Raw genomic sequence first — 26,447 nt, 5'->3', positions numbered from 1 at the left:
GTCAGATAGATTTGGGTTTCAATCCTGTCTCCAGGGTCTATTATTATGTAACCTCTCGTTTCCTAATCTATTAAATGAGGGTAAAAACAATACTTATCTCATAAAGGTAAAACTTTACTCCTGCAAAACTTGATGATAGCTATTAATGATTGTGATAACATAACAATAATTATTAGTATATTAAAGACTCACATATGTCAAAATCTTGGCTGAATATTTTTTTCTTATAATGTCTTCCGTACTGTTATTAAACACAATTGTTTAACTTTGCAAGCTTGACGTCTTTGTTCCCTAACTCGTGTGATTGCAGTCAATCATCCTAGGCCAACCAAGGATGTCGTCTTATCTATTCAGTCCTCCCGGCACTGGGGGGCGCTGCAGAGCGGGGACTACGGGTGAACAACCAGGCGCCCCTCTAGGGCTCTAGACAGAGCACCCGCTCAGGATGTGCAGGTAGATGGAGGGCACCTGGGCTGTAGCACATTGTTCGAAATACTTTAAAAAGTCTGGCAACAGTACTTATTACTGAGAGCATCGTGTAAAAGTAAAGTTGCTAAGAATTAAACGCGGAAAGTCCTCCGGACGCTCTGGTTTCGGGCCTCTGGCTATGGGACGTGTCACTGCCGGTGACGTGCCGGTAGAGGTCGCTCCTCTGCCACACGTGGTCTTTCCTGGCCCTGGGCCACTAAACAGTCACAGATCCCCGTGGTGTCCTGTTCCGGGTGGGCTCTGCATTTTCACCCGGGCATCGGGCAGCGAGACGCTGCGCCCGTGGACAGACCGCTGGCGCCCACTTCCCACGCGCACCTCGGGCTCCGTCCCCGTTAGGAGCGGCCCTGCTTCAGGGCGAGGGTGCGGTTTCAATTCCGGCCACGCGGTGGCGCAACAAACCTTCCTCACATTCCCTCCCACTTGCGGTATCTCGCGGTGGAGGCAGAGTGATTTCCCTAGCGCTGCATTTCATGAAACATATTTAAAAATCAAAATTAAAATAATAAACCACCAGAGGGGGGAACAGCCCAGCCTCACAGAACCGAACTGCACTTGGGCCCTGGCTGGAACTACACGGAACCTGCAAGGCCAGGAACGACTTTCACGAAAGGCAGGGAGCTCAGGACCCGACCCCCGGCTCCCAGCCTTGGGACCGCTGACCGCCCCCCCGCAGGAGCAGCAAGCCCGACTCACTGGCCACAACTGATTCCAAGCAAAATTTTAGTAAAAAAAATCTCTCTAATTCTACCTACACTGATTAAGAGGGAAACCCCCACGTGAGCTCCAGGGTCTTTCCTGAGTGGGAAAGGCGAGAAGGGTGTGTGAGCTGAGCGTCTGGGCGTGAAATTAGCTGACAGGCCGAGTCTGAGCCCCTGAGAACCACCGAGGACCCGCTGCCCGGAGCCTCTGCTGCTCACCGCAGACACCCAGCACCCTTCCTGTCACCCTTCCCGCACATGCTTGGCGTGGCCCCCTCAGTGCACCCGCCGGAGCTCGGGGGTCCTGGGGAACGTGTGACTCGCTCAGGAACACCAGGGTCAGCAGGTATAATTTATGAGATAAGGGTGTAGGATCACTACTCAGCCTATTTTCTCCTGAAGAAAACAGCAAATCTGTATAAACTGCCAAGATCGTCTGTACAGAAATAGAATGATGCCGAACCTGCGTACTTTCTACCTCGCTTGGCTCTAAAACACAGTTTTTCCATTTAACAGAAATATAAATGGAAATGGTTCTTTCTGGGAGAAGCTGCGTCTTTAACGGAAATGTCAGGAAAGAACGGATTTAACTTCATGTACAGCGTTCGTAAGATGTGAAGATTTAACCTTTCCTCTCAGTCAGATGTTGCTGACTTTATGGAGTTCCAAAAATATACGTAAAAACAAAGGAAAAAACTCTGAGGCTGAAAGTTGATAACTTCCCAAATCAGGGATAATCCTGTAAAAGCTGTTGGTATAAAATTTAAAGTTTTTTTCTTTCTTTAAAAAAGCGCCATTTGTAGTCACATATTCTCAGTTAAGCTAGTCATTAGGGTACGAGTTGTTTCATAACACTTAAAAATACTGTTAACGTAGGATGATTACCAGAGGGGATGGGGTGGGAGGTAGGAGCAGGTAAGGGGGGCTCTCCTTTGGAATTTAAGCTCCATGTGAGCCTGCATCTGCTTTAAAATTTTCTATCCTCAGTGGCTGAAACAGTGCCTAAGACAAAGTAGGAACTTAATAAATATCTGTGAGTGGATGAATTAAACAGATGGATCCCACACAGAGTCAATGGCCAGGCGAGGAAAACTGACATCCAGTGTACATTTAAGAAGAGGGCGATAAACTTAAAAACATCCACAAAGTTAAAACTTCCTGGTTGTGCTCTTTTTCTTTTTCTTTTTTAAAGCCTCTAAATTAGAATTGGGCCACCTAAAAAGTTTAGCTCCAGGGCATTTGTAACAGGAGACAGTCTCTGGATTCTCTGATGTCAGGCCATCCGGAGGTAACCTGGGGTGGGGTCTGCTTGTCAGGGTGGCCGGGAGCAGCAGAGATAGACGGCAGAGTCTGAGGATATTTACATTAATCAGGAAAAACTCGCTCTTTGACCCATCAGGAGAGAGGCTTCTAAAGAGTAAGTCATCTGCTGAAGGGAGACCCACAGTCTATTTACTCTAGTTCCACATAAATACTCCAGATCAGTTTCATTTTGGTAAACATAAGGGAATACCTATCGTAAACGCCGTGCACAGCCAGAGGCAGACTTTACAGAGAAACGGCCGCGAGTCCCTCTCCTGGTCTTGGAGACTTGCCTTGAACAGGTCCACCTTGCTGAGAATGCTGAAGTTCACGTCCAGGGCGAGCGCTGACTGCATCGCGGCCGGCAGAGCCTCCAGCAGGGCCGACTCGTCTTTGTAGAGGCGAACGCATCCCCTCACGGGGCAGCAAGATTAACGAGAAACATCGCCAGAGTGTGAGGAAAAACAAAAAATGAACGAAATGCCAACTCTTGATAAGTAAACAGCTGCGTCAAACTCCACGCTCGTGACTCCTGCTGGCGCCATGTACCTGTCCCAGCCGCCTACGGCTTGAGCTACTGATGGCGGCACAGTCAGCGGGTGTCCGCTGACACTCTGGGTACAGTCTAGTGGCCACGGGACAGAGGCCAGTGGGCAGATGGGGCTGGGATAGTCTAGCTCCTGCCATCTGCCCTGTAGGTTCCAGCCCTGATGGCCCAGGGACGGGCGGGTGATGGCCACAACCACCGGGCATCTGGAAGCTCAGGGCTCTGTCACTGTCTTGTGTGACCCTGTGGCAACCCTGAGGGTAAGTGTCTCATCCCTGCTTTGCAGAAAGAAGAAAAAAAAAGAACGGTGCTCAGAGACCTGCTCCTCACGCATCACTGGTGGGCGGCTCAGCTGGGAGTGGGATCCAAGGAAATGTGCTGAGTTCAAGCTACTGTTACTTCCTTGCCCGTCGGCTGGATGAGGGCTGTGCCTACATGGGCGGTTTTCTACCTGTGGATGAAATGACGGCCCTCTGGGCGGGAAAACTGCTCCGCAAACGAAGCTGCCCATTCTTAGTGTCCGGTAGGCCACCAGTTTCTGACAGCTGATCATTTTGGGGGTTTTCTTATGTCCATTTAGAACGGAAGAATGGCTATACTGTACCCTTATTTTGATTCCAATATTGGTTCTAAGTATGAAGATCCTTTCTACAGACACACAGCTCCTTGCTCTGGAGGGTTTGTGTCTTGGTCCCCCTACGTGGGGTGAGCAGTGCCTCTGGGAAGAGAGGGAAGCCGCCCAGAAACCTGTGCTCCTCGCTCAGCTCGAGAGAGGCCTGTGGTCCTGGTCTTTAGGTTCAGGAAGAGGCTCTACCAGCAGCCGAGTCTCTCAGGAGGGCAGAAAGGTGGAGAGAGGTTCTGCTCTGACACCAGCGGCTCCTACCTGCTCTCAAGAACCTCTGATTTTAGAACCACGGTGTGACGTAATTCGTACTCTTGGCTTCTCTGTGGCACCAAGTCCCGTTTTACACGGGAAGGAACAAACCAAGAGTTGAGTCTGGTTATGGCCAACGATCACCATTCTCTTTTGCTTTATATCGTTTAATGGAAGTTACTTTAACTGCAGCTTTATGGCACCAAGAGTCGCTGCGGTGAGCTGGTGGGGGTCCCTTGGAGGGGCCGGCGCCCTGCAGCACCCGGCCTGGAGCCGCTATTCTGGGTGCTACACTCGGCATAAGACATGAGGTCACAGGAAGAACTGGGTTCCTCAGAGAGCAGGCAGGGGTCTGAGGCCAGTTAGGAACCTGCCAGCTCTGAGCCCTCAGCCGAAGCTTTCAGTTTGGGGCCTCCGTCCCCTCTCCTAACGGGTTGAAGACACTTGACTTCCCAATTCTATGAGGCAGCGTGTGTAACACCTGCCCCACAGGCGCTGAATAAACTCAGTGTTTGCTCTCCCAGGATTGTGTAATCTGTAGGTATAGCTGGAGAGTTAAGAAAAATAAAAACCCACAGTATATAATTAATGCCTTTGAGATTATTTAGTTGTGTTTCAACCTCCTGCTCAAACCCAGGGGTCTGGCTCCTGCCTCCTGAGCACCCACCACCTGACGCATTGGCGGGGATGTGGGAGTCTGCCTTGCTTACCCAGCATCCTTTGAGAGTCCCACGTGTACTGGTACCAGGTCCGGACCCGGGTCTGCACAGCCTCGGGAATGGAGTAGGTGCTCATGTAGGCGAGGGTGTGGTCCAGGTGCATCCGGAAGTCGCTCTGCGCAGCCCGAGCGGCCCCGATGACCTCGCGCATCTGGAACGGGAATGCGGTTGGTCTACACCCTGCATCCTAATTCCCTGACAGCTGGGTTTTAACTCTGATACTGGGTCTGATTTCTACCACTGACGTAAGGTCCTGGGCAGGTTCGGACCCAACCCGACCAACAGCGAGACCTGTCTTCTCTACCACACAGGGATTTTGCCAGGATTCAGTCTCATGTGACCTCTGAAGTGGATTTTAGCCCGGGATTCTAAGACGATACTCGAAGTTTAAGTCAATACGAGAGCTTTGGAAGGTTTTCAGGAAGCTCCGGGAGGGAAGTTATTTTAGAAAGCGCCTCTCTCTGCGAGTCTGACCCGGCGCTCACCGCACACAGGTCTCCCACGGACGCGACCTTTGGAAATGGAAAGGCGTGTGGGCCCATCACCTCCTCCCCCAATTCACGAACTCAGCTGAAGGCTAGTCTGAGAAGAGCCCCTCATAGATTTTGACCTTCCCCTGCAAAGTTGACAGAGACTCGCTAGCTTTTCGAAGGGGACAGCCTCCTGGACCCAGTGTTCACATCTCAATTTACCTGGCCAATCAGACTGGAGAACACAAAGACCCCCAAGAAAAAGTTCAGCAGTTGAAACAGAATTTCGAATAAAGTCTGTGGTTCTGGGAGGCCCCCGATGGTAATCAGACTTCGAACGGCCCAGTAATAACACCTCAGGTACCTGGGAAAGAGGAGACGTACATTTTGCTCTGACTCTGACATTAAAATATCCCTGTGTCTGGAGCATAGGTTACCACATGACAACACGCGTCCTGCTGACCGAGATTTCTTTCCACAGGCAGCATCGGGAAGCACGTGTTCCAGTGTCAGCCTTTTAAAAATCCTCACCCGAGGGTATTTTTTTCATTGCTCTTCAGAGAAGGGGGAGGGGAGGGAGGGAGGGGAGGGAGGGGGAGGGGAGGGAGGGGGAGGGGGGGAGGGAGGGGGAGGGGGGGAGGGAGAGAAACATCGATGAGAGAGACATCGATCGGTTGCCTCCCACACACTGGGGACTGAGCCCGCAACTGAGGTACGCACCCTTGGCTGGAACTGAACCCAGAACCCCTCAGTCCGAGGGCTGACGCTCTACCCACTGAGCCAAACCGGCCAGGGCTAACGTCAGCTTCTTGATCAACTCTGTGAAATGACTCAGCAAACTGGAGGGGGTGCCCACTAGCTGTGCCACTTCTCTCTTGCTGCAAAACAGACCACTGTACGATGTAATGCTATAAACCAACAGCTATGTCATTGGGCTCCTAATTCTGTGGCTCGGGACCCTGTGCCAGGCCCAGCAGAGAAGGGACCTCTGTGCCGGTGAACTTGACGTCCGAGAGAACCACCCTGAACAAGGTGGAATACATTCTATGGATCACATTTTAACTTTCACGTTTCACTTTCAAACGCACAATTTCCCATTACCTGTCTATTCTGGTCACAGGTTCTGGACCTGTGGGTCTTTCTAAACTCAGGCACATTACTGAAGCCAACACCACCCAGCAGCGGGAGAGGACTGGCTCCTCTCCCTGTGCCACCTCCTCCGTCCAACACAAATGTAGGGATCCTGTGCCCTCCTGGGGCAGTGTGGGGTCAATAGGAACAGGCCCATGAGTTACTCTCTCAGGTTCTTACTTATGGGTGTTAAGTGACAATCACAAGTGGAACATGGGTGTTGGTTTTCCAGATCTGGAGGGTGAGGCCCACACTATTATTTTTGTGTGAAATAGCTGGCCGTGTCGATCAGAAGTTTTCTGCCCTGATGCTTTGAGGTTTACTTTGGGCTTCTTTTCTCAGCCGTGTCTTATCCCCAGACATGCACAACCAAAGGTAAGATGTGTAATTTAATTAGATGGTATCTTACAGATTTTCTAGGATTAGCTTAATTACCCAGCCACCTTCCGTCTCCGTCTGCTCCACTAAACTCTTTGCTGCCTGGTGATTTTATTACATCTGAAGAGAGTCTCACGTGTGGTGTAAGGATTGGTCTGTTTTTTTGGCCAGTGTCTGAAGTATCTAGGCGACCCAGAGTAGATACCTTCATGTACAAGGGCCTCATCATCTTCCTGAGTGAAATGAAGGGGTGAGTCACCCCAGGTAGAGCAATCCTGACTCTGTCCTCGCCTGTCCACAGCCTCGGTTCCCGACAGCCTTGCTCACTCCCCCTTCCTTAGAGGATCTGTGTTTGGGATCAGGGCCCAGGATTCCCTGTGAGGTCTGGGCACACTGGGAAATTTACATCAGAAAATAAGTGTATTTGGGTGTGCCCCCAAAATGTATACACACACTTTGAATAATTATAAAGGCAGTGTTTATTAAAAAAATTTCATTTTCAAAATTGAGCTATCAGCTGTTAAAGTGTATACAGTTTTGGGGGAAACCCTGTATCTGGACAAAGATAGATGGGAGTATTTCTGGGAACCAAATAACCTTCCTACTTAAGTTTTCCTTTTGAGCTAAGCCCTTTCCTCACTCATCGTATTTCTAATGAAGGCGGCTGTCCACTCAGTACCACGAAAGTGACCCCTTGTTTTGTATGGAAACGCATGGACAGTGTTATTCTGGTGAGGACTCGAGGGGCAGCAATAAACCTGACTTCTACTTCGAATGTCCACGATGCCCCACTCAGGTCACACAGTTTGCTGCCTGGTTCTCACAGGGCAAAGTCAACAAGTCTAGTGGCCTCAGAGGCACCTTCCACTTATAGGTCATAGAAACCATCACAGGCTGACAAGGTCAACGTGTGAACTTGAAGCAACAGAGGGGCAGGTGGTGTTAACATCTGCCCTGTGCAAACGGTCCTAAAATATGCAAAAAGCTGCTGATAAAGGTGTTTTCTTTGCACAGACAGCCACCTATGTCCCTGGCTGGTGAGTGGATACTGAAGCTCTGGTTCTGCGTGAATCCTAAGGGGGCAGCGTCAGAGCCCACAGGTGATGCTCGTCTTCCCAGCCAGGGAAGGAGGCGGCAGGAAACCAGGGCTGGGAAATCCCAAACCTGCCTTCTGGCCTAGGAAACGGTCACTCTCTGTATTTATTCTGTGAGGGACTAAGAAGAACAGGTGGTTTCTAATTCTTCCAGTCAAGGCCCTACTTATAGCCATTGAGTCCAACTTGTCGACAGGGTTCTCAAGTCTTCTCCATCGTTACTGTTTTGGTTACTAGGTCAGTCCGTAGTCAGGTGTCGCCATCCCACACTCTGACGCTGTATTTGCAGCAGCAACCCCCACGCACACACGCACACACACGCCACATACCTGCACCCGCCCGCACACAAGCACATACCACACACCACACACTACACACGTGCACACATGCCACACACACAGACACGCACGCACACGCACCCCCACTGGCTGTGACAGACTGACATTTCCTGCCCTGCCCTGCCCTGCCCTGCCCTCCTCTACTCGACCCCCTTTCCCTGAAAACATCCTACTCAAGGTCTTCACCGCCCACTGACGTGAAACGGAAAGTTAACAAGACTCAATGCAAGTTTCCGGAAGTGAAAACTCACTGGTTTCCTTCCCCGCTGTACACCCACTTGGTGGTTCCAATTCCTTCGTGGTGGGAAGCCCAGTAGTAGAGGCAGGCATTCAGGTGCAGAGCAAACAGCAGGTAGCCCGTCGTGCGGACGACTCTGTGGGGAGAGACAATGCGAAGCGAGGACCCGTGCAGCTCCTGAAGGTGGCCCAGTGAACATGTCCTTCCCCCGACTGTCTCCAATGAAACTCCGTGCTCCACATCTGCGGGCTGTTAACTCCCACGAGGACACGGAGACAGGACAGAGCCAGGGCACGTGTTCTGACTTCAGTGTCTCGACTGGGACCAACAGTGAAAAATCCTTCCCCTCTTCTCACAGATACTATGAATCAGCTCCCTGGGGGACGAGCGAGCCCCCAGGTCACCTGTCCACCTCAAGCCCCAGGACATACGCCATGCCGATTTAACGGGATATCTCGGGAAAGCTCGAGGGGCTTCTTGCTACAATTAGGTGTAACCGAGGTCTCCGTGCAAGGGAGGCTCGGGACAGCAAGACAATGAACTGTCATGAGAGAGACGGAGGGCCAACCGGTGACAGAGCACATGTATTTACACCTGTCTGATGGAAACAGGTAATTCGGCCTGTTTTTCAGTCCTGCATGCTTCCAAAATCTAGTATGATTTCCATACTTTCATCTCACTTCAAAATATATTCAGTTTTAGAACATAACCATACACTTTTTACAGCCAGAAATCAGAGATGACCCCTTCTCTCTGAGGGCGGTTACACCCTTCCATCTGAAAGGAGCCCCTGCCTGCCCTCCCAGCCCGATGCACACTGAGCCCCGCCTCACCTGTAGACACAGGCCCTGTCCATGATCGACTCCAGGTGGTGGTTAAACTCAAAGAATGACCTGTACTGTGAGGAAACAAGCAGGAGAAATCCCAAAGCATGTCGGTCTTACAGACACCTATTTAAATAAAGCTCCACAACATAGATTTTATTGGTCATTCAAAATAATTCCATTCACACGTCTTTAAAAAACGAGGGGCTGTTCAGTGGTGTTTCCTCTTGGCGGCACTTAGTGTGGCACCAGTGCCAGGGCTCCCTGCTTCAGTTCCTCCCTCTCGTTGGTCTCATTCCTGATGCTCAATGAAAACCAGGCTTAAAAGCATCGTTTCCTTCTTTTTAAAGCGTGGACCGGAACTCTGTTTTACAGTAAAATCACACTCCCCCAAAACCAAGTGAGAGAGGAAAAGTGTGACACACCAAAGTCGTAACCAGTGCTGAGTCCTGAGGCTCAGAACCAGCATTGCTTCTGAGCAAGTTGCATTAAACATGTTTCATTTCAATGAAATTTAAACTCCAGTGAACATTAGCTTTGGTCAGCAATCCAGGACACTGTTCAGACACTGAGCTTAGACACGTGGACTCCAAACCGAGTGCCGTTTCCTTCCAGGCCCTCTCCTGCCCGCGTCAACGCCTGTCTCCACTCACACTCCCTACACAAGCCATCTCCCTCATCAGCTGAGGCGGAGAACGCAGGAGGGAGACCTCACCCCTGCCCTTTGCTAACCGTGTGACCTAGGAAAAGTCACTTAACATTTCTGTGCCTTGGATTCCTCGACCGTAAAATGGGGACAATGGAAGACCATGCCTCTTGAAGGGGTTGCAAGCATCCCCAAGTTAACACATTTAATTATTCATGGTACTGAGAACCACAGGACCCTCCAGCTGGGGGGACTGGGAGGGACTGGGAGGGACTGGGAGGGACTGGGAGGGACTGGGAGGGACTGGGAGGGGTTGTTTAGGTCAAAAATCGTTTAGTTCAGGATTTCATCCAATGTATATATGACTGTAGCACAACATTTGGAATTAAAAAACAACATAAAAAGTAATGACTCTTTAACTAAAAAATGTATAGATGGCTTGTTTTCCCAGAATTGCTGACTAGGACAAATCCCTCAGACATTCAGATTAAGATAATTCCAATTGGTGCTAACTTGTTTTTGGTGCTCATAGTAGACGTTTGCACAAAGGGATGGTTTAAACTTTAGCTTCAGTGGTCACTGAAAACATGTTCTTAGTGTTTTCTCAACTGGAGACAGGTTAACGATATTTTTCCTAGAGAATGTTCATCAAAACGACCCACGTATCTGTAAAATGACTGGACGGCGGGGCTATGGAAAAAAGACCAAGGTTGATTTGCAGAATGTCCTATATTTAAAACAACTTCTGGACATGGACGGATTTGGACCTAGCAATTTATCTTCTCATACCAGTCCACAGAAAACGCCCTTTATGTATTTTTTTGCATTAGAAAGTGTATTCTCTTGTGTAGGTGTACGATAATTTGTTTAACTAGTTCCCTGTTAATGGACATTTGAATTGTATCCATGTATGTAAATATTTTTGTTATGCAGAACTCTATTTGCACTTTTTCTAAGATTATAGGATTTCAGGTGAGTAAGATAACCTAGAGATTGTCTAATCAAACTGTCTCCTTTCACAGCCAGTAAATGCCTTTTCCAGGCATTCAGTGACTGTCTAATAAAAAAGGGCAAATGGAAAATAATACAATTATAAGACTCATTTGTAACTATAGCTGTATCTAGAAGCGCCAACACGTTCCTGTCTCAGGTTATAAAAGCACCTGCTCTGAGAGACAGAATAAAAACAGCCAAGAGCAACTTGCAGTAGAAGCAACGACGTTTCTCCTTCATTGAAGTTTTAACATTCGTAGCATTGACAAGGGCAGGAAATCGGAGGGCAGTTTGGGAAAATGAAGAACATTATATACACTTAGGATATGTGAAATCACTTCAAGATTCCCGTTATTACAATAAGACAATTACAAGTAAGAATAACAATGTAGCTGTCTTACCTTCAATATCCTGTTTGTCCTAAATATTGGATTAAACCCGAAGAAGAGGCAGAAAACATCAAGTGGCATTACTGATGCGACATCCAACTGCTGGGAGAACACACGTGGTTATGCCGTGTTCACGTGCTACTTGGACGTGGACTGATTTACACCAACATAGGTAAGAGCTGACCAGGCACCCCCAGGAATTCTGTTCCTTAACACAAACTGCCTGCCCTGAAACATGAGTTAATTTCCCCTCATCAAACTCAAGACTGTGAGGAAGCGTTTGGAGCAAGTTGGGCACTTAGAAAGGATATTGCCCTCGGAGGAGGCCATCAGAGCAGCAGACGTTTTACCAGCACGTCTGAGCACATACACATTGTTTACAAAGACAATTAGCTGGAGATAAAAACAAACCCAAGGGGATTTTAATCACTGCAGATTGCCAATTGGGACAATGTGACACCTAAACCCAGATTTGTATTTTTTTTAAGAAAATGTGAGGCCACTAAAGTGTTGTCCTTGAGATGGGAGATTGGAGTTCCCACCTACATACTGGGGGACCTCGGGTAACCCCCAAAGCTCTGCCCATTTCTCAGAGTCAGGAGGAACAAATAAAAGGTAACAGATACTTGGTTGTAAATAACTGGAGGTGGAAAGCATCAGGTTATGCGGCTATTTGAGGAGAGGAAGATGCCACATCTGCCACTTGAATAATTGTTTCCCTTCTATTTTTTACTTTTCACATACAAACAGAAAGAAGCAGGAGTAGCAATGATTTTATAGGCTTTTACATCATCATGGTGCGTGAGCTGCCGGCTACATTCTGTATGGACAGGACAAAGTACAGCCCACACGCCTTCCCTGTCTTTCGGCTGGAATTTCAGTGTGGGCACCGACGTTTCATTCTGCCTGACAGGCCCGTATGCTGAACTCATCGAGTAAGTACTGAGAAGCCAACCTCAGGCTGGCCTCGGTCTCATAAAACTTCACCTGTGCAAACTTGTTACAAAGGCTATCATTCAGGCAGGTTTTCGGGTAGAAATTTATAGCTGGGACTTGAAATTAAAATGGCAGTGGGCTGCTTGAACGACTTTAAGTCACCCACCTTAAATTTCACAGAACTCCTGTAGTGCCTTGCGAGCTCACCGGAATCCACCTGAAACATATTAATATTTTATATTAATTTTACCCAATTTCATCACTTATTTTCTCACTTTAAAGCCGACGATAGCTTTTCCCTCTACTGGTTCCTTCCAGCTTCTGCCTGTAAACAGGCTCTACCCTCTCAGATAGTAAAACAAGAATAACGTGCCCTCAGCATTGTGGTTACTGCCATTGTCACTCTCGCTCTTTGTAACTGAGTTGCCATCACTGCTTTGCCCCAGGTCCTTCGCTTATGTCTGACTCTCACCCATGGCCACGTGGTGCAGCAGGACCATGCACTTCCATCGGGACTGGCGCAGGAAACCCCAGGGAGCGCCCAGCGATTGCGCCAGGGGCCTTTCAGATGCTTAGCATTCCTGTAGGGCTCCCACCGTGTTTTAAAACCACATATGTATCTCTTAGTCCATCTATTTAAAACCAGTTATTCCCTCCATGGTGATCTATCTCAAACAGTGTTGACTTTGTTGAGCAACTATATATAATTAGTTGCTAGAATATACGAGGAGCCAAATAAGTATCTGCTGAGTGGGTGACTAGATAAAGGAATGAAGAGGTGAATGAAACTTTTTGCAGTGTTTGATATTTTGAGGGGACAATGACTGTCCTTGAAACGCTTCTTTCTGAGGAGCCTGCAATGCAGTTCTTGGCTGACGGAGCTTCTTCAGTTCCAGTGTTTCGTGTCCTTAAGTTCCTTGGGCGAGCGGTTTAAGTCACTACTCCCTAGGATTCAGCTCTCATCCACCCTCACAGTTTCAGAGATCCACCTTCTGGAGCTGTCGACTTGTACAAGCAACTGCCTCTTGCCTGCACCAAACCCCGAAGCACTGTCAACTCCAGCCTAAGCGAGCTCTCCTCCCCCTCCCCCTATCGGGTACCTGTGAGCATCCTGTCCACACCGTCGGTGATCCTAGCCCACGCCCGCTCTCCTTCTGGCCCTGGTCTCCTTGCCTTTCTTTAGTCTTGCTCCCCTCGATCCATTCTACAATGGCAGCCAGATAATCTCTCTAGCTCACATCATTTAACAGTCCTCACATATGTCAAACCCTATGACTCCACACGACTTTAAGAAATCCAGCTCCTTTTCCTAGTATACAGGCCCTACTCCCTGTCTCGCGCCTGCTGCAGCATCTCGCACCCGCTCTGTCAGCAGCCCCCCAGTACAGTTTCTCACCTTGATGCCTCTGCCCAAGCTGTGCCCAGAGCTTGGAACACATTTCCCCCCTTTTTTGGGTGGGGTGGGGGGTGAAGGTGTGTAGATAACTGAAATTCATCGAGATCTGGCCCAGGTGTCCTTTCCTTCATGATTATGCTGGTCCCTCCTTAGTCTCCTGCTCTCTATTTGTGCACCACATTTTAAAAAAACTTTTTTTTTTTTTTACTGATTTTTAGAGAGAGAGGAAGGGAGAGGGAGAGAGAGAAGCATTGATGTGAGAGCAGAACATTGATCAGCTGCCTCCTGCACGCCCCCTACTGGGAATCGAGCCTGCAACCTGGGCATGTGCCCTGACTGGGAGTCAAACCAGCAACCTTTGGGTGCACCGGACAACGCCCAACCAGCTGAGCCACACCGGCCAGGCCATGTGCACCGCCCTTTAGAAGACACTCCACATACATGGAAAACTGTAAACCCTCCCAGCTCCCTCGAGTGGGGGCATCAGCATCTCAGTCTGTTGCCTGTTACTTTTCTGTTCCCCTCCGGGTCTTGGGGAATTAATATTTCCATGATCCAGCCCTGGAATGCCCAGCAACTGGGTGTTTAATAAATGTTTGCTGCAGGAAGGAAGGAAGGAAGGAAGGAAGGAAGGAAGGAAGGAAGGAAGGAAGGAAGGAAGGAAGGAAGGAAGGAAGGGAAGAAGGAAAGAAGGAAGGAAGGAAGGAAGGAAGGAAGGAAGGAAGGAAGGAAGGAAGGAAGGAAGGAAGGAAGGGAAGAAGGAAGGAAGGAAGGAAGGAAGGAAGGAAGGAAGGAAGGAAGGAAGGAAGGGAAGAAGGAAGGAAGGAAGGGAAGAAGGAAGGAAGGAAGGAAGGGAAGAAGGAAGGAAGGAAGGAAGGAAGGAAGGAAGGAAGGAAGGAAGGGAGGGAGGAAGGAAGGGAAGAAGGAAGGGAAGAAGGAAGGAAGGAAGGAAGGGAAGAAGGAAGGAAGGAAGGAAGGAAGGAAGGAAGGGAAGAAGGAAGGAAGGAAGGAAGGAAGGAAGGAAGGAAGGAAGGAAGGAAGGGAAGAAGGAAAGAAGGAAGGAAGGAAGGAAGGAAGGAAGGAAGGAAGGAAGGAAGGAAGGGAAGAAGGAAGGAAGGAAGGAAGGAAGGAAGGAAGGAAGGAAGGAAGGAAGGAAGGGAAGAAGGAAGGAAGGAAGGGAAGAAGGAAGGAAGGAAGGAAGGGAAGAAGGAAGGAAGGAAGGAAGGAAGGAAGGAAGGAAGGAAGGAAGGAAGGGAGGGAGGAAGGAAGGGAAGAAGGAAGGGAAGAAGGAAGGAAGGAAGGAAGGGAAGAAGGAAGGAAGGAAGGAAGGAAGGAAGGAAGGAAGGAAGGAAGGAAGGAAGGAAGGGAAGAAGGAAGGAAGGAAGGGAAGAAGGAAGGAAGGAAGGAAGGGAAGAAGGAAGGAAGGAAGGAAGGAAGGAAGGAAGGAAGGAAGGGAGGGAGGAAGGAAGGGAAGAAGGAAGGGAAGAAGGAAGGAAGGAAGGAAGGGAAGAAGGAAGGAAGGAAGGAAGGGAAGAAGGAAGGAAGGAAGGAAGGAAGGAAGGAAGGAAGGAAGGAAGGAAGGAAGGAAGGAAGGGAAGAAGGAAGGAAGGAAGGAAGGGAAGAAGGAAGGAAGGAAGGAGGGAGGGAGGGAGGGAGGGAGGGAGGGAGGGAAGGAAGGAAGGAAGGAAGGAAGGAAGGAAGGGAGGGAGGGAGGGAGGGAGGGAGGGAGGGAGGGAGGGAGGGAGGGAGGGAGGAAGGAAGGAAGGGAGGAAGGGAGGAAGGAAGGAGGGACGAGTGAGTGGATGAGTGGGTGGCCCTGTCGGCCAAAGGCAGCGCAGACGGCACCAGGCCGGGGCCTCAGGCGGGGCCCTGGACTGCGGAGGCTGCTTCCCAGGGTGTAATCATGTCTGCAGGGCTGCCGCGACCTACTCCAAACTAAAGAGACCATTACACTTCTTCCTAACGGACAAAGCAATTCGTCCCTGTTCTGTATTTGTAGTTGGTGATAATGCATTTTAAACAGAGCTCATTGAGTGTGTTTTCACTGGTTATTTTTCTCGGTTTTAACACTCCATTGTGCGCAAAGGCCTCGTAGAAAATTGAAAATAAAAATCTCCCCTTACCGATTCTGTCATTTTCCATTTGTCAAACATTGATTTTCTCCCCCTTGTGCACCTAATGGAGGTTGAAATTAGCTCTTTCTTGTGTGCTGTTTACTTATTTGCCCACCATCATCACTGTTCATCACGCTGCCGCTGAGCTCTGGGGCCGCGCTGGCGAGTTAGCTAGGGCCCTGACGTCTGCACGAGGAAAGCTGGGAATGGATTTCTGCTGCAGCGCCAGCTCTGGCCTTTAAAATTCCTTTCTAGGAAAGATTTCAAATATAAGAGGCATTCCACAGGAAGGAACATTTTAAAAAATCACCAAAACTAGTCCTCCCAGCTTTTTGACACTTTGAGGCCAACTGGAGACTCAGAAGAGAATGTGGAGATTAAGGAACCTACCTCTCTTCTCCCCAAAATACAGACAAACTCAAGGTGCGGCTCCCTGGTCATTGCTCTCCCTACTGTGATGCTGGGGTCTGCTCTGGCCGCAACACCTTCCTGAGAGGGCAGTGAGTGAAAGGCTGCAGGGTCCTGGCGCATAAATTAACGGGAACGGTAAGGAGACTCACATCTCACATGCACCCACTCAGCCACTCAGCCCGGGCAGGTCACACGCACGATACTGCTACTCTCATTTCGAAGTCATGCAAACTGAGGCACAGAGCTGCTCAGTGGCTGTTTTGCTCCTGTGGTTACTGTTACTATCGTCACTATTATACAGGGGTTTCCAGTGGTTACAGATCCACAGTCAGCTTCAAATGAAACAATGTTGTGAATTTACTTTTTGCAGTCAGATCTGATCCTCAAGCCCAGTGTCTGCCTCTCCCAGGCCACTTACTATGAGGTCTCCTCCTCTTAGGAACTGGATCCTGGGCTGGACGAACAGCATGTCACCCAGGTAGATGGTGTCACACACAATGTCCACCGCCAGCCAGCAGTACGCGTTGTCTGGAGTCTGATAGGGGAAGGCCAGGCGCACGGGGATCAGCCAGCAGTTCCAGGCGTAGGCGGAGGTGAGGAGCAGGAGCCACAGGAGGTAGCAAGGATCTGGAGGAGGAGCAGAGGGGGTGACTGTAGGGCTTGTGACAGCATCACATTGTCCTCGCTCCGTCCTCTCTGTCTGTAGAGCTGGGGTGGGTTCCTCGGAGGTAGCTGGGGGATGTGAGAGGCCCTGTTAACAGTAGAACAATGCCCCTCGGGAGTGGTGTTCAGAGATCTCAACTCTTCCAACGTCGGAGCCAGAGCATGTTCTCTGTCTCCTGGAGAAGTGGCCCCTGAGTTGTGCCCACAGGTGGGGTGCTCTAAGAATCAGGAAAGGGGTGTCCCCCCGGGCAGGTGCCCACTGGCCACCTCTCACCTCGAGGGCAGGCTGGCGTGGGGAGGGTGGAATCAGCCCAGAAGGCTGTTCACGTCCGAGCCCCTTCACACATCGCTTTCCTCTGCCCACAGGTGCTGCAGAGGGACTGGTTCCATGACCATAACTAACCATGTGCAGCCGTGGAAGCAGAAGGACACTTCAGAATGATCTGGGGGGCGGGGTGTCAGTGCACATGCTGCTGAGAGCTCTGGGCTTTCTTTTCAAAGGTCATAGGGCAGGACAGAGCCCGCACTGTCTTTTAAAGATGGGCAAGGACAGGTGGGCAGGGAAACAGAGCATCTGTGCCTGGGTTTCCAGGTCTCTGGTCACAGCCAGCCGTCCTGCTGGGATGGTCCACCTGGGATGTACAGTACCTGTGTATGAGTCGATGCTTCTTGGGTGTCTGATTCGCTTCACCTGCTCCATCAGAGGCACTGTCTGGAGTTCACAACAGGCCGCACCCCAGTGCTCCTCTCTGAGCTGAGCAGTGCTCTCCTGGGCTGACGACACAGCTGTGGGCTTGGCTTCGTAGGGAAAAAAGATGTTTTTAAGAGGTTACGTCCACTTAGTGAGCTAAAAGCTTGGGTTTCTTGAAGTTGGAACATTCCAGAATCTTCCCCCCTCTCAATCCAGGTAGAGGAGCTAAGATGAAAAGGTGCAATAAGGTGAGTTCATGGAGGGTTACTCTGGGTCACCAGGCCGGGCCCTCTGAAAACTTGTGGTTCACTCAGGAGACTGACCCTGAGCAGGATGGAGCTGGGGTCTCAGCCCAGACTCCTCTCCTGCATCGATTGAGGGTTGCTGCAGGCATGCGTCTCCTGCCTGCTCTCGCCTCCCTGGACCACCCTGGATATCAACTGTTTCAATCTAAATCACTGTCCTGGCATCTGCTTTTGGAGGGACCCAGACTAAGACATTTGCAAAATGCACGTCCCTCATGATCTCCTCCCGTCGCCCTGAGGAGCAGTGCTCACCAGCCTGGGGGCTGCACTCGGGGGAGGACAGGTCTCCCTCTGCCAGCCGCGTCCTGTACAGGGCTGTCCGGTGCCGCAGCCTCCTCGCCACGTCACGCAGCCGGGCGTCGGCCCACGCGCTTGTCACCGGGGCTCCAGGCAGTTTGCTTTTCGGAAAGAACGTCAACAGAGATGAGTTCATGAGGACATATGCACAGGGACGGGTGACGTCTTTTCTCCTTCCTGTGTCCTGCTGTTTCTGTCTTGTTGAACGACAGACAGGAGTCAGGCAGAGGATATTAGAGTCCACTCGGAATTTCCGGGGGAAGAGAGGAGCAGGTCTTTTTTCTTTCATTGTTTTTTCATAATAATTAATGATAAACTCGGACAGTTGTCCTCAAAAGTCACATTTGAAGAAAAGCCTGCTTTGAACAAGTAAACAGTTTTTACAGGAGCACATTTCTGACTGAAATACTTGAAATGACTGCAAAATCTGATTCTCACCGACGCATGTGCTGGTCCACCATACAAGCTACGAATCTGAAGCCAACTCAGGTCCGGCAGATAGGACCGGGCCAGCCCTCATGTCACGCCCTGCCCACGCTCACCTCAAACACCGAGCGTCTGGGTGGTCTGTCACATTTCCCTGTGCACACGGCACTGCTTGTACACAGTGGTGTGTACATATGGTCACGTACATACGGGCTTTATGAGGGGCAATCTCCCGACCTCGATCACCCCAGGTCTGTCCAGAGCACACTGCAGCACGTTCATGGCTCTCCCCCTTCTCCCCCCCTGCACAGGAGAAAGGCCAGGAGGAGTCACAGCAAGCAGCCGCCACCTGAGAGCCAGGGAGAGAGGTCTTAGGTCTGGACTTCCAGCCTCCAGAACTGTGAGAAGTAAATTTCTGTTGTTTAGCCCCCATCTGCAGTATGTTTCGGCCGACCGAGCGGACTATTAGGAAGGCCTGGTGCCTAGAAAAACCAGGTGGGCCTGGTTGAAGCAGCAGACGAGAAACTGGATAAAGATAATAAGCTGACACCATAAATCTCTTGAAATGACAGAGAGAAGATTTAAAAAACGGACAGTGCCGGAAAACAGGAAATTGCTGTCTGGAAAACAGGAAATTTGAGAAGTTTCTTGAAGATAGAAGGTGCATGATTCATGTGCACTCATTTCAGTCTCAGAGCCGTGATGTGCTTAGCACAGCGCTGCCCTCGCTGTCAGTGAGGAAAACCTCGGCCTGGAGCCCTCACGGGAGGTCTGCTGCTGGGGGAGCCGGTCCCGAGAGTGTTCTGCCCTCGGACAGCCTGGGTTCAAGGCCAGCAGAGGCGCTGTCGGTCATTAGGGCGAGGACCCGTGTGGGGGGGCTTTGCGCAGATAGACTACTGCCTGGGAGATAACCCCTCAAGAAGGAGCAGGCGTGTGGATGAGAGATAAACGAGTCTTTACCTCTGAGCCACTAAAGGAAAAATGAAGTGCCTGTCAGAGCAGATTATTAAAGAGGAAGATTGAATTCGAGCAGCTGCTGACAAATCCTGGGAGCCAGAGTGAGAGCCGTGCGGGTCGTCTGGCTCTGCGGTGAAACGCTCCCTGGTGCGCGAGGGACCCTTCTCTGTGCGTGGTCACATCCTCAGGAAGAATCTGACCTGACGGGGTTGCCGCCAGGTCTCCACTATGGTCAGTCACCTGCCACTGGGGACAGACCTTCGGGACCTTCATGCCTCTAAAAAGACACCAACTGGAGTTTGACAAAAGGCGCAAAAGCCATTGAAGTGGGGGGGGGGGACAAGCTATGGCGACAAGCGGTGCTGGGGCAACAGGACATCAAGGCAAAGAAGTGAACTCTGGCCCAAACGGCACACGATCCAAAGACTAATTCAATATGGATCACAAACTTAAGTGTGAAAAGTAAAACTGTAAGGCTTTCAGAAAAAAAGAAAACGAAAAAGCTTCTGGATCTGGGGCTGGGAGAAGCGTTCCTACATCTGACACCAAGAGCACCGGCCATAAGAGGAAAAACTGTAAATTGCACCTAATCTATACTAGAAACTTCCCTGTGAGAGATCCTGTGGGGATGAAAAGACGAAAGAAAAGCGTGTGAGAGCTGTGTACCCACGAAGGCCTAGGAAACAGCAAGGAATCTCGAAGCTACAGTAAAACATGGCAACAACCAATCATGAAGTGAGCCAGAGCCGGGATCCCATGTTTCGCGGGAGAGGGTGCAGAGGCCGGAGAGGAGCCTCTGCAAGGCGGCGGGTGGCTGTCGGACGGAAGAGCACGTGTGGAAAACAGGCCACAGAAGGCAGACAGAGCTGCTGGAGGGTGCACATCATTAGAGCACGACACTGCCGGTCTTTGAAAGGGGCGTTTTGGTTTTAAGAGGCCACCCTTAGGTGGTCTTAGGGTGAACTACTTCTCTTACCTAACAGGGAGCACCTGGTCCATGAAGCAGGGCTGAGGGAGCATCCAGCCTCTGGGCTCCTATTTTAGCAACAGGTGCTGGGAGGCGGATCTGCTGAAACTGAGCGACAGTCACTTAAACTTAGTTTCTTCTGCGAGGTGAGCTGAGACTCCTCAGAGGAGGGTAACACGAAGAACGATGGGGGAAGACGTGGGAGGCCGAGTGCACCACACGGAGCGAGAGCGAACATTTCCGAGGCTTTGCAGAGGGGCAGGCCGCTCTCCCGATAAACAGTCATCAGATTTTATGGTAAAAATGGGCAAATAATGGGTGTCGTCTGGCACAGGCTGCAAGACACTGACTGTTCAGTCCAATGACCCAGTTTCCGAAGTGCACACAGCACCCGTGGGCGCGACCGAGGGCCCCACCCGGTCTGTCCGCAGTCAGCCCGGGCCCTGCATGTGCATCACAGGCTCTTGCGGGATCGGGGCTCAGACATACGGACTCGCACATGCAGCAGCTTCGTTCCTCTCAGTGGGTGCGACAGAACCATCCTAGTGGCCCCATGCAGACTATAAAGCCACGTAGAAGAGATCACAGCTTTAAAACACCACGGACGCCCGCTGACGGCTCTGTTCTTTCTAATTTCCTGTTTGAGAAGGGGGAACTGTCAGCAGAATTATGTTTGCGGCCTTTGGGGAACAGAAATTTATGTTTAGCAATAGCTCAGGGTCGCAGTGGGGCAGCAGCCTGGGATCAGCATGGCTCCTGCCAGTCACGTGGAGCACTAAGTCCCCAAACTTCCTCTGGGGATGGGGTATTTGTCATAAAGGCTTGAAGTGTAAGTTTGGTGACATTGGAGGCGAAAGAGCCACCACCGTCGCTGGAGACAAGTGTGTTGTGCTCAGGATCCGCAGGTATTCTCATGTGCTTGGGTGCAGGGAAATCCCAAGTTCTGTGGTGCCATATACATACAATTTATAGGCCGATTTTATTTTTATTTATTTATTTATTTTAATCCGCACCCAAGGATACTTTTTCCATTGCTTTTCAGAGAGAGTGGAAGGGAGAGAGAGAGAGAAACATGGATATGAGAGAGACACATTGATTGGTTGCCTCCCGCATATGCCCCAGCAAGGGCTGGGGATCGAGCCTGCAACCCAGGTACCTGCCCTTGGCCGGAATCGAACCCGGGACCCTTCAGTCTACGGGCTGATGCTCTAACCACTGAACAAACCGTCCAGGGCCTTTTTATCTTTTTGTATGAGCTTTTCATATATTATATAAGCGCAAACATTTTCTTTGTTTATTGTGTCCCTGCCTATGTTGTTTTTAACACAGAGAAGTTTTTATTTTGATTTAGTCGAATTACCCACGTCCTGTCTTCCAGCTTAGAAAGTCCTCCACATATTTGATAAAGATTCACTTCAGTCTTCTCATAATTGTTGAAAGCTGATTTTGTTTTAAATTTCATTCATCTGATATCTGTTTGGCTCCTTGGTCTGCAGCGAGGATCTAAATACACGTCCTTGCACAGCGGAAGCGTGCTGGGCCCATAAATACACGTCCTTTCCCCCAGCAGCTCAGCACCTAACACAATTCTTTGAACCATCTTTGATATTCTTGTGATTTTTGATGTCACATTTCCCTTTCCTGTATTATTTTTCGTCTATCAATCAAATTCCTATTTCAAACAAGGCTAATTGATCTGCCGCACGCATCCAAGTCCAAGTGCGCACAACAGCACATACTTCTTCATTCACAGATTTACTCCAGGGCTCCCCCCTCCTTTCAGGCCCGGTCAGGATGGGAAAGCGTGGGGTGGGGTGTCAGTAAAGACGGGTGGGGTGGGGAGGAGAGAAGAAAATGAGGCTTTGGTAATTTATTTTCCATAACAGGAATCCACTGAGTGCACACAACTCAATTTATTTTCTAATCGTTTCCTTCCATCCCTTAGTTACTCTTTTCCTTTGATCTCCTCTCAGCTTTGCGATTATTCCAGTCATGTTGGCAGCCGCGTTACTTCGAGGGGCGGGCACCAGGGGGCAGTGTAGGCACGTTTGTGGTGCAAACGCCATGCTGCTCAGAGGCTCCAGCTTTGCCCGGAGAGAGGCAGCTGCTCCGGTTAACTACCTGAATCCAGCTGGGTTCAGCTGCCACCGCAGGGAGCCAGTGCTGGGCAGGCCGTGTATGGGGTCAGGGAGACCGTACAACCAAGGACAGCCTTGTTTCCGTTTCACACCATGAACCTGTCCACCCATGCATTTATTCATTCGTACTTTTCAACAGAGTAGCGATGGTGCTATAGCTGAGTGTTGGGATTATGAGTGGTTTCTACTTTTGTTCTGTGCAATTTTTCAAATTTCCCACAGTGGACATATGCAAAATATGTAATGAGAGGGAATAAATGCTTTAGGATGAACATTTCTTATTATTTCTCATGGTCAGAATTTACTGCAAATCATTAATGGAACTGAGCTTACCACAGGGACAGACGGGGGGTGGGGTGGGGAGGGAAAATCCATGAGGCTGCGTTTTCCTATGTTACTACCTGGGATGCTGAACATTCAGCTGTCCATTGATGGAACCAGGGAGAGGCAGAGAGAAATGTCAGTCCCGGAAACCAGGCCTTTGAGGCTGCCTGGGTGGGGAGTTCTGCCCCATGGAGCTCCTCTCCTTGAGAGCCTGCAGCGTGCCCCCCCCCCCCCCCCCGCTGGAGGGCAGTGGGAACCACAGCAGGGCCCTGGTGGCTCCTCTCCAGCAATGGCCCCACAGGCCAGCTTGTTTTCAGCTGCTAATGGGGCTGCTTCCCTCAATTTGTCTGTACAGCCTTTGTGCTGCTTCTTGAAAATCCACGGGCTGCCAACCACATGCCACACCTCCCGTGGCAGAGACCGTCCCTCTAGGAGGAAGTCTGCTGTTGACACACACGTGGACTCATGAATGCAGAGAGAGACTGGCCGCAAAAACATGCGGTTAACATGGAAGACGCTTATTAAACAACATGAGACAAAAGATACCTAAAATACAATATCTAAAAATATACTACACTATAAATCCAGATACTAAAAATAACAAAAATTACACTTAAAGGAAACAGAACAGAGTTATTACTTGAAGTGCACAGACTGTTCTCATACCGACTCTGTCCTCCGGACAAGCCGACACTGGGAAGGCGTCCACGAAGGCTTTCCCTGTGGACCAACCGGGTCTCTACCTTTGTAACTGTGACCTCGGCAGACGGTAAACTGGTGATTGACAGCTGTTCTGTTTGGCCTGTAGTTTAAAAGAATTTTAATGTATCCAGTGGTACCCAAAATATGGACTTCCAGATTTCGGGGTTTTCTTGAAAAATCAAATGATATTGGTGTCACTAGGGACCCAAATTCCACAGGGCAGCTCTGAGACAGACTGGCTCTCTGTGGCAGGAGGCTCTGGGTGCACCCACGCTGACCCTGGCCCGCCTCTGCTCCTGCTTGCTCGTCCTCAGTGTGCTTCACCCATGGGTGTCACCTGCCTGCCTCAGAAACCCTGTCAATCATCCATCAGTCAGCCCGTGCTTCCACTGCTTGGCTAAGGACACGAGAAGACCAGGTCTGAACGTCACCATTTAGGTGCTGCAGAACAATACGAAAGTTGTCTGATTTCCCTGCTTCTGTGCCAGGGGAGAGGCGGCAGACACAAGCTGCCTGCCCTGTTTTCTATGGCAACAGGCAACGGATCTGTCATCTCTCCTGATAAATAGCGAAGCGATTACAAGGGGACCACAAACTGAGCCTGTGGGCTGGTTCCTCCCTCAGGGCCATGGGCTCGCTCATCTGCTGACTCATGTCTCACCGCCCACCGGGAGCATTCCCACGGCGCTCACCCCACCCGGTTCGCCCTGGCGTCTGCATCTGACTTCTGGCGATTAGGAAGAGGAGACACAGGGGGAGGCTCTAGCAGGAAGTTTACCACCAAAGACACACACAGATGAATAATCTATACATAATACATGACTATTATGCTGCATATAACATAAATATACACAGGGTGGACAAGAGTAGGTTACAGTGTAATACAAATAAATAAAACAGGAATCAATACGTAATAACACAAGGATGAACTGTTTCAGGTACTTATAACTGTAAACCTACTTTTGCCCATCCCTGTATATATAGATATCTATAGATGTCTATATCTATAGATATCTATATATACATACTACTACTTTTTTTTTAATCCTGCATTTTACTGTGAACTCGCCGGCTCACGTCAAAGCTGCTGTCTCTTGTGATAGTCCCAGTGGTTTGGTGGGAAGTACTTATGAGGCTGTACTCCTTCAGTGGCACCGAGGTCGCCCATTTCCATAATTATACTTGGTTATTGGGCCACACTGGCCTTGGCAGATGAAAGGAAATAACAGTCAATCTTCTGGGAAAATGAAATGCTTACAGAACTGGAGCAGCCACTTTGTGAACGTGGAGGAGAGCCATATGTCCCCTCAATCCCTCTTCTGAATCCGTGCCCAGGGAGCACATGGGCAGCTCCCCTAGGACCTAATGACTCAGACACAGGGCGGCCACGCTTCTGTGGGTGAGACCTGCCCACAGTCAGCTGCTGCCTACATCCTGATCAGAGGCCTCAAGGGGCTGGTCATCGGCAACGAGCGGGACAGAAGCCGCCTTCGGTCCCGGCCAGTCATGGCCCCATCATTCTGCTCTCTGTTCCCCTCCGTGGGGGTTACGGGGATTTTCCAGGGCAGGCTGAGCAGCACAGCTGGCATGTGTTACAGGTTTCACTGAGTTCTCACCTGACCAGTCCTTTGTCCTCGGTCCCAGCCTTCTCCTGCTCACCCATCGTTCCCGTCAACTCTGGTGCATTTTGAGAGTGAGGGTTTGTGGTCGGATCTCTGAGCACGTGTGCCTCTGAGATTTTACCTGTGGAAAGGAAACGACACAGACACAGAATATAGGCCTCTCCCGACACAGCTGCTCCACAGTGTGAGCTCCAGCGACCAGCTCCTTTTCCCAGAAGAGGCTTTGCAGTGACCAAGGCCCCCCCCAGGATTCCCGCTGAACCAAGTGGGAGGAGCTAACCTGCAGACAGCCGCCTCGGGGCAGATGACAAATAGCCCTAAAGTTGCTGTGTTTGTAATAAGTTCACAATGTATATTCTTTTTGAAACTAGTAAAGCTGAGGAGTCATCATACAAAAGCCATTCTGGGCTCTGCTAAACTATTCGTAACTTAGGGCTGAAATTGATATGTCAGAAAATTCAGAAAAATAAGATAGGCAGAAACGATGTCATTATTGCTTTAGAATTTTGGGTTACTTTTAATGCCACCAAATCCTTGCTTTTGCTTTGATCTTTAGCTATGACATCTTTTCTGAGGAAGCAACAACACACACTAATGTGCTTTGGCTTCAATTTCAGTCCAAAAAATTAAATTTTCCCTTCAAGTCTCCAAATATAACTCCCAATTAATATCGTTCAAATTGCATTTCACCCAGAGCATAATCAACTCACTGGTAAATATTCAGATTGTAGAGAAAATTTTAATGAAAGTAAATTACTAAGACAAAAGGAAACTACAGAAGCAGGAAAGAAACGCAATGAACACAACATAACGGCTCTGCATCCCCCACAAGCTCCTCGCTTCCTCTAACCGGATGACCATGCTTAGAAAGTGGAGCTCGAGGCCCAAATTGTAACTCTTATTTATGGTAATACATTATAACTTTGAAAAGTTAAGCCAATCCAGTTCACACGTTTTCACCATACAAGTCCTATAATATGAAAATTTCTAGGATCCACTAAAATCTGGAACCACAGTGCTCTGCCTGTGGTGGACAGTGACATCGGGGACCACAGTGCTCTGAGTTTGCCTCCACACACCTGGCTGATGCTGTCCTGGGCCTGGCAGCATTTCACTCTGGCCTCTGGGATCCACTTCCACCCTGGGGGGGGTGGAGACTCATGCAGATGTGAAACACCTGCCCCCCTCCTCATGAGAGGAAGGAAGCGAGTGGAAGCCTATGCCCCCCACATCCTATCAGTGGCACTAAGTAACTGCTGGAAAGGGAGGGAGTCAGAGAAGGAACCTACTTTGGGGACAAGGTTGAGAATTAGACAGACATGGAGTCACCTGGCTTTTTGGGGGGATGCATTTAAAAAGAGAAAA

The 26,447-nt window shown here is 49.9% G+C and overlaps 1 protein-coding gene across 1 annotated transcript in view; it reads right to left on the bottom strand.

Moving 5' to 3' along the window:
* Nucleotides 1-26,447, bottom strand: part of CNGB3 (cyclic nucleotide gated channel subunit beta 3) — a 62,829-nt gene that overhangs the window by 7,503 nt on the left and 28,879 nt on the right. Inside the window, exons 2-12 of the mRNA XM_087825593.1 lie at nt 25,077-25,203; nt 17,902-18,056; nt 17,302-17,451; nt 16,409-16,617; nt 12,236-12,286; nt 11,146-11,232; nt 9,115-9,179; nt 8,295-8,417; nt 5,325-5,466; nt 4,624-4,783; nt 2,786-2,883 (exon numbers count right to left, since the gene is read on the bottom strand). Coding sequence (XP_087681719.1) covers nt 2,786-2,883; nt 4,624-4,783; nt 5,325-5,466; nt 8,295-8,417; nt 9,115-9,179; nt 11,146-11,232; nt 12,236-12,286; nt 16,409-16,617; nt 17,302-17,451; nt 17,902-18,056; nt 25,077-25,203 — 1,367 coding nt within the window. The remainder of the gene's footprint in view (nt 1-2,785; nt 2,884-4,623; nt 4,784-5,324; nt 5,467-8,294; nt 8,418-9,114; nt 9,180-11,145; nt 11,233-12,235; nt 12,287-16,408; nt 16,618-17,301; nt 17,452-17,901; nt 18,057-25,076; nt 25,204-26,447) is intronic.

Source organism: Miniopterus natalensis, chromosome 16 (assembly GCF_054644295.1).
Source record: "Miniopterus natalensis isolate mMinNat1 chromosome 16, mMinNat1.hap1, whole genome shotgun sequence".
Classification (NCBI taxonomy): Eukaryota; Metazoa; Chordata; class Mammalia; order Chiroptera; family Miniopteridae; genus Miniopterus; species Miniopterus natalensis.
The sequence above is the reverse complement of the archived record's forward strand: the minus strand, read 5'-3'. Positions and strand labels throughout refer to the sequence as shown.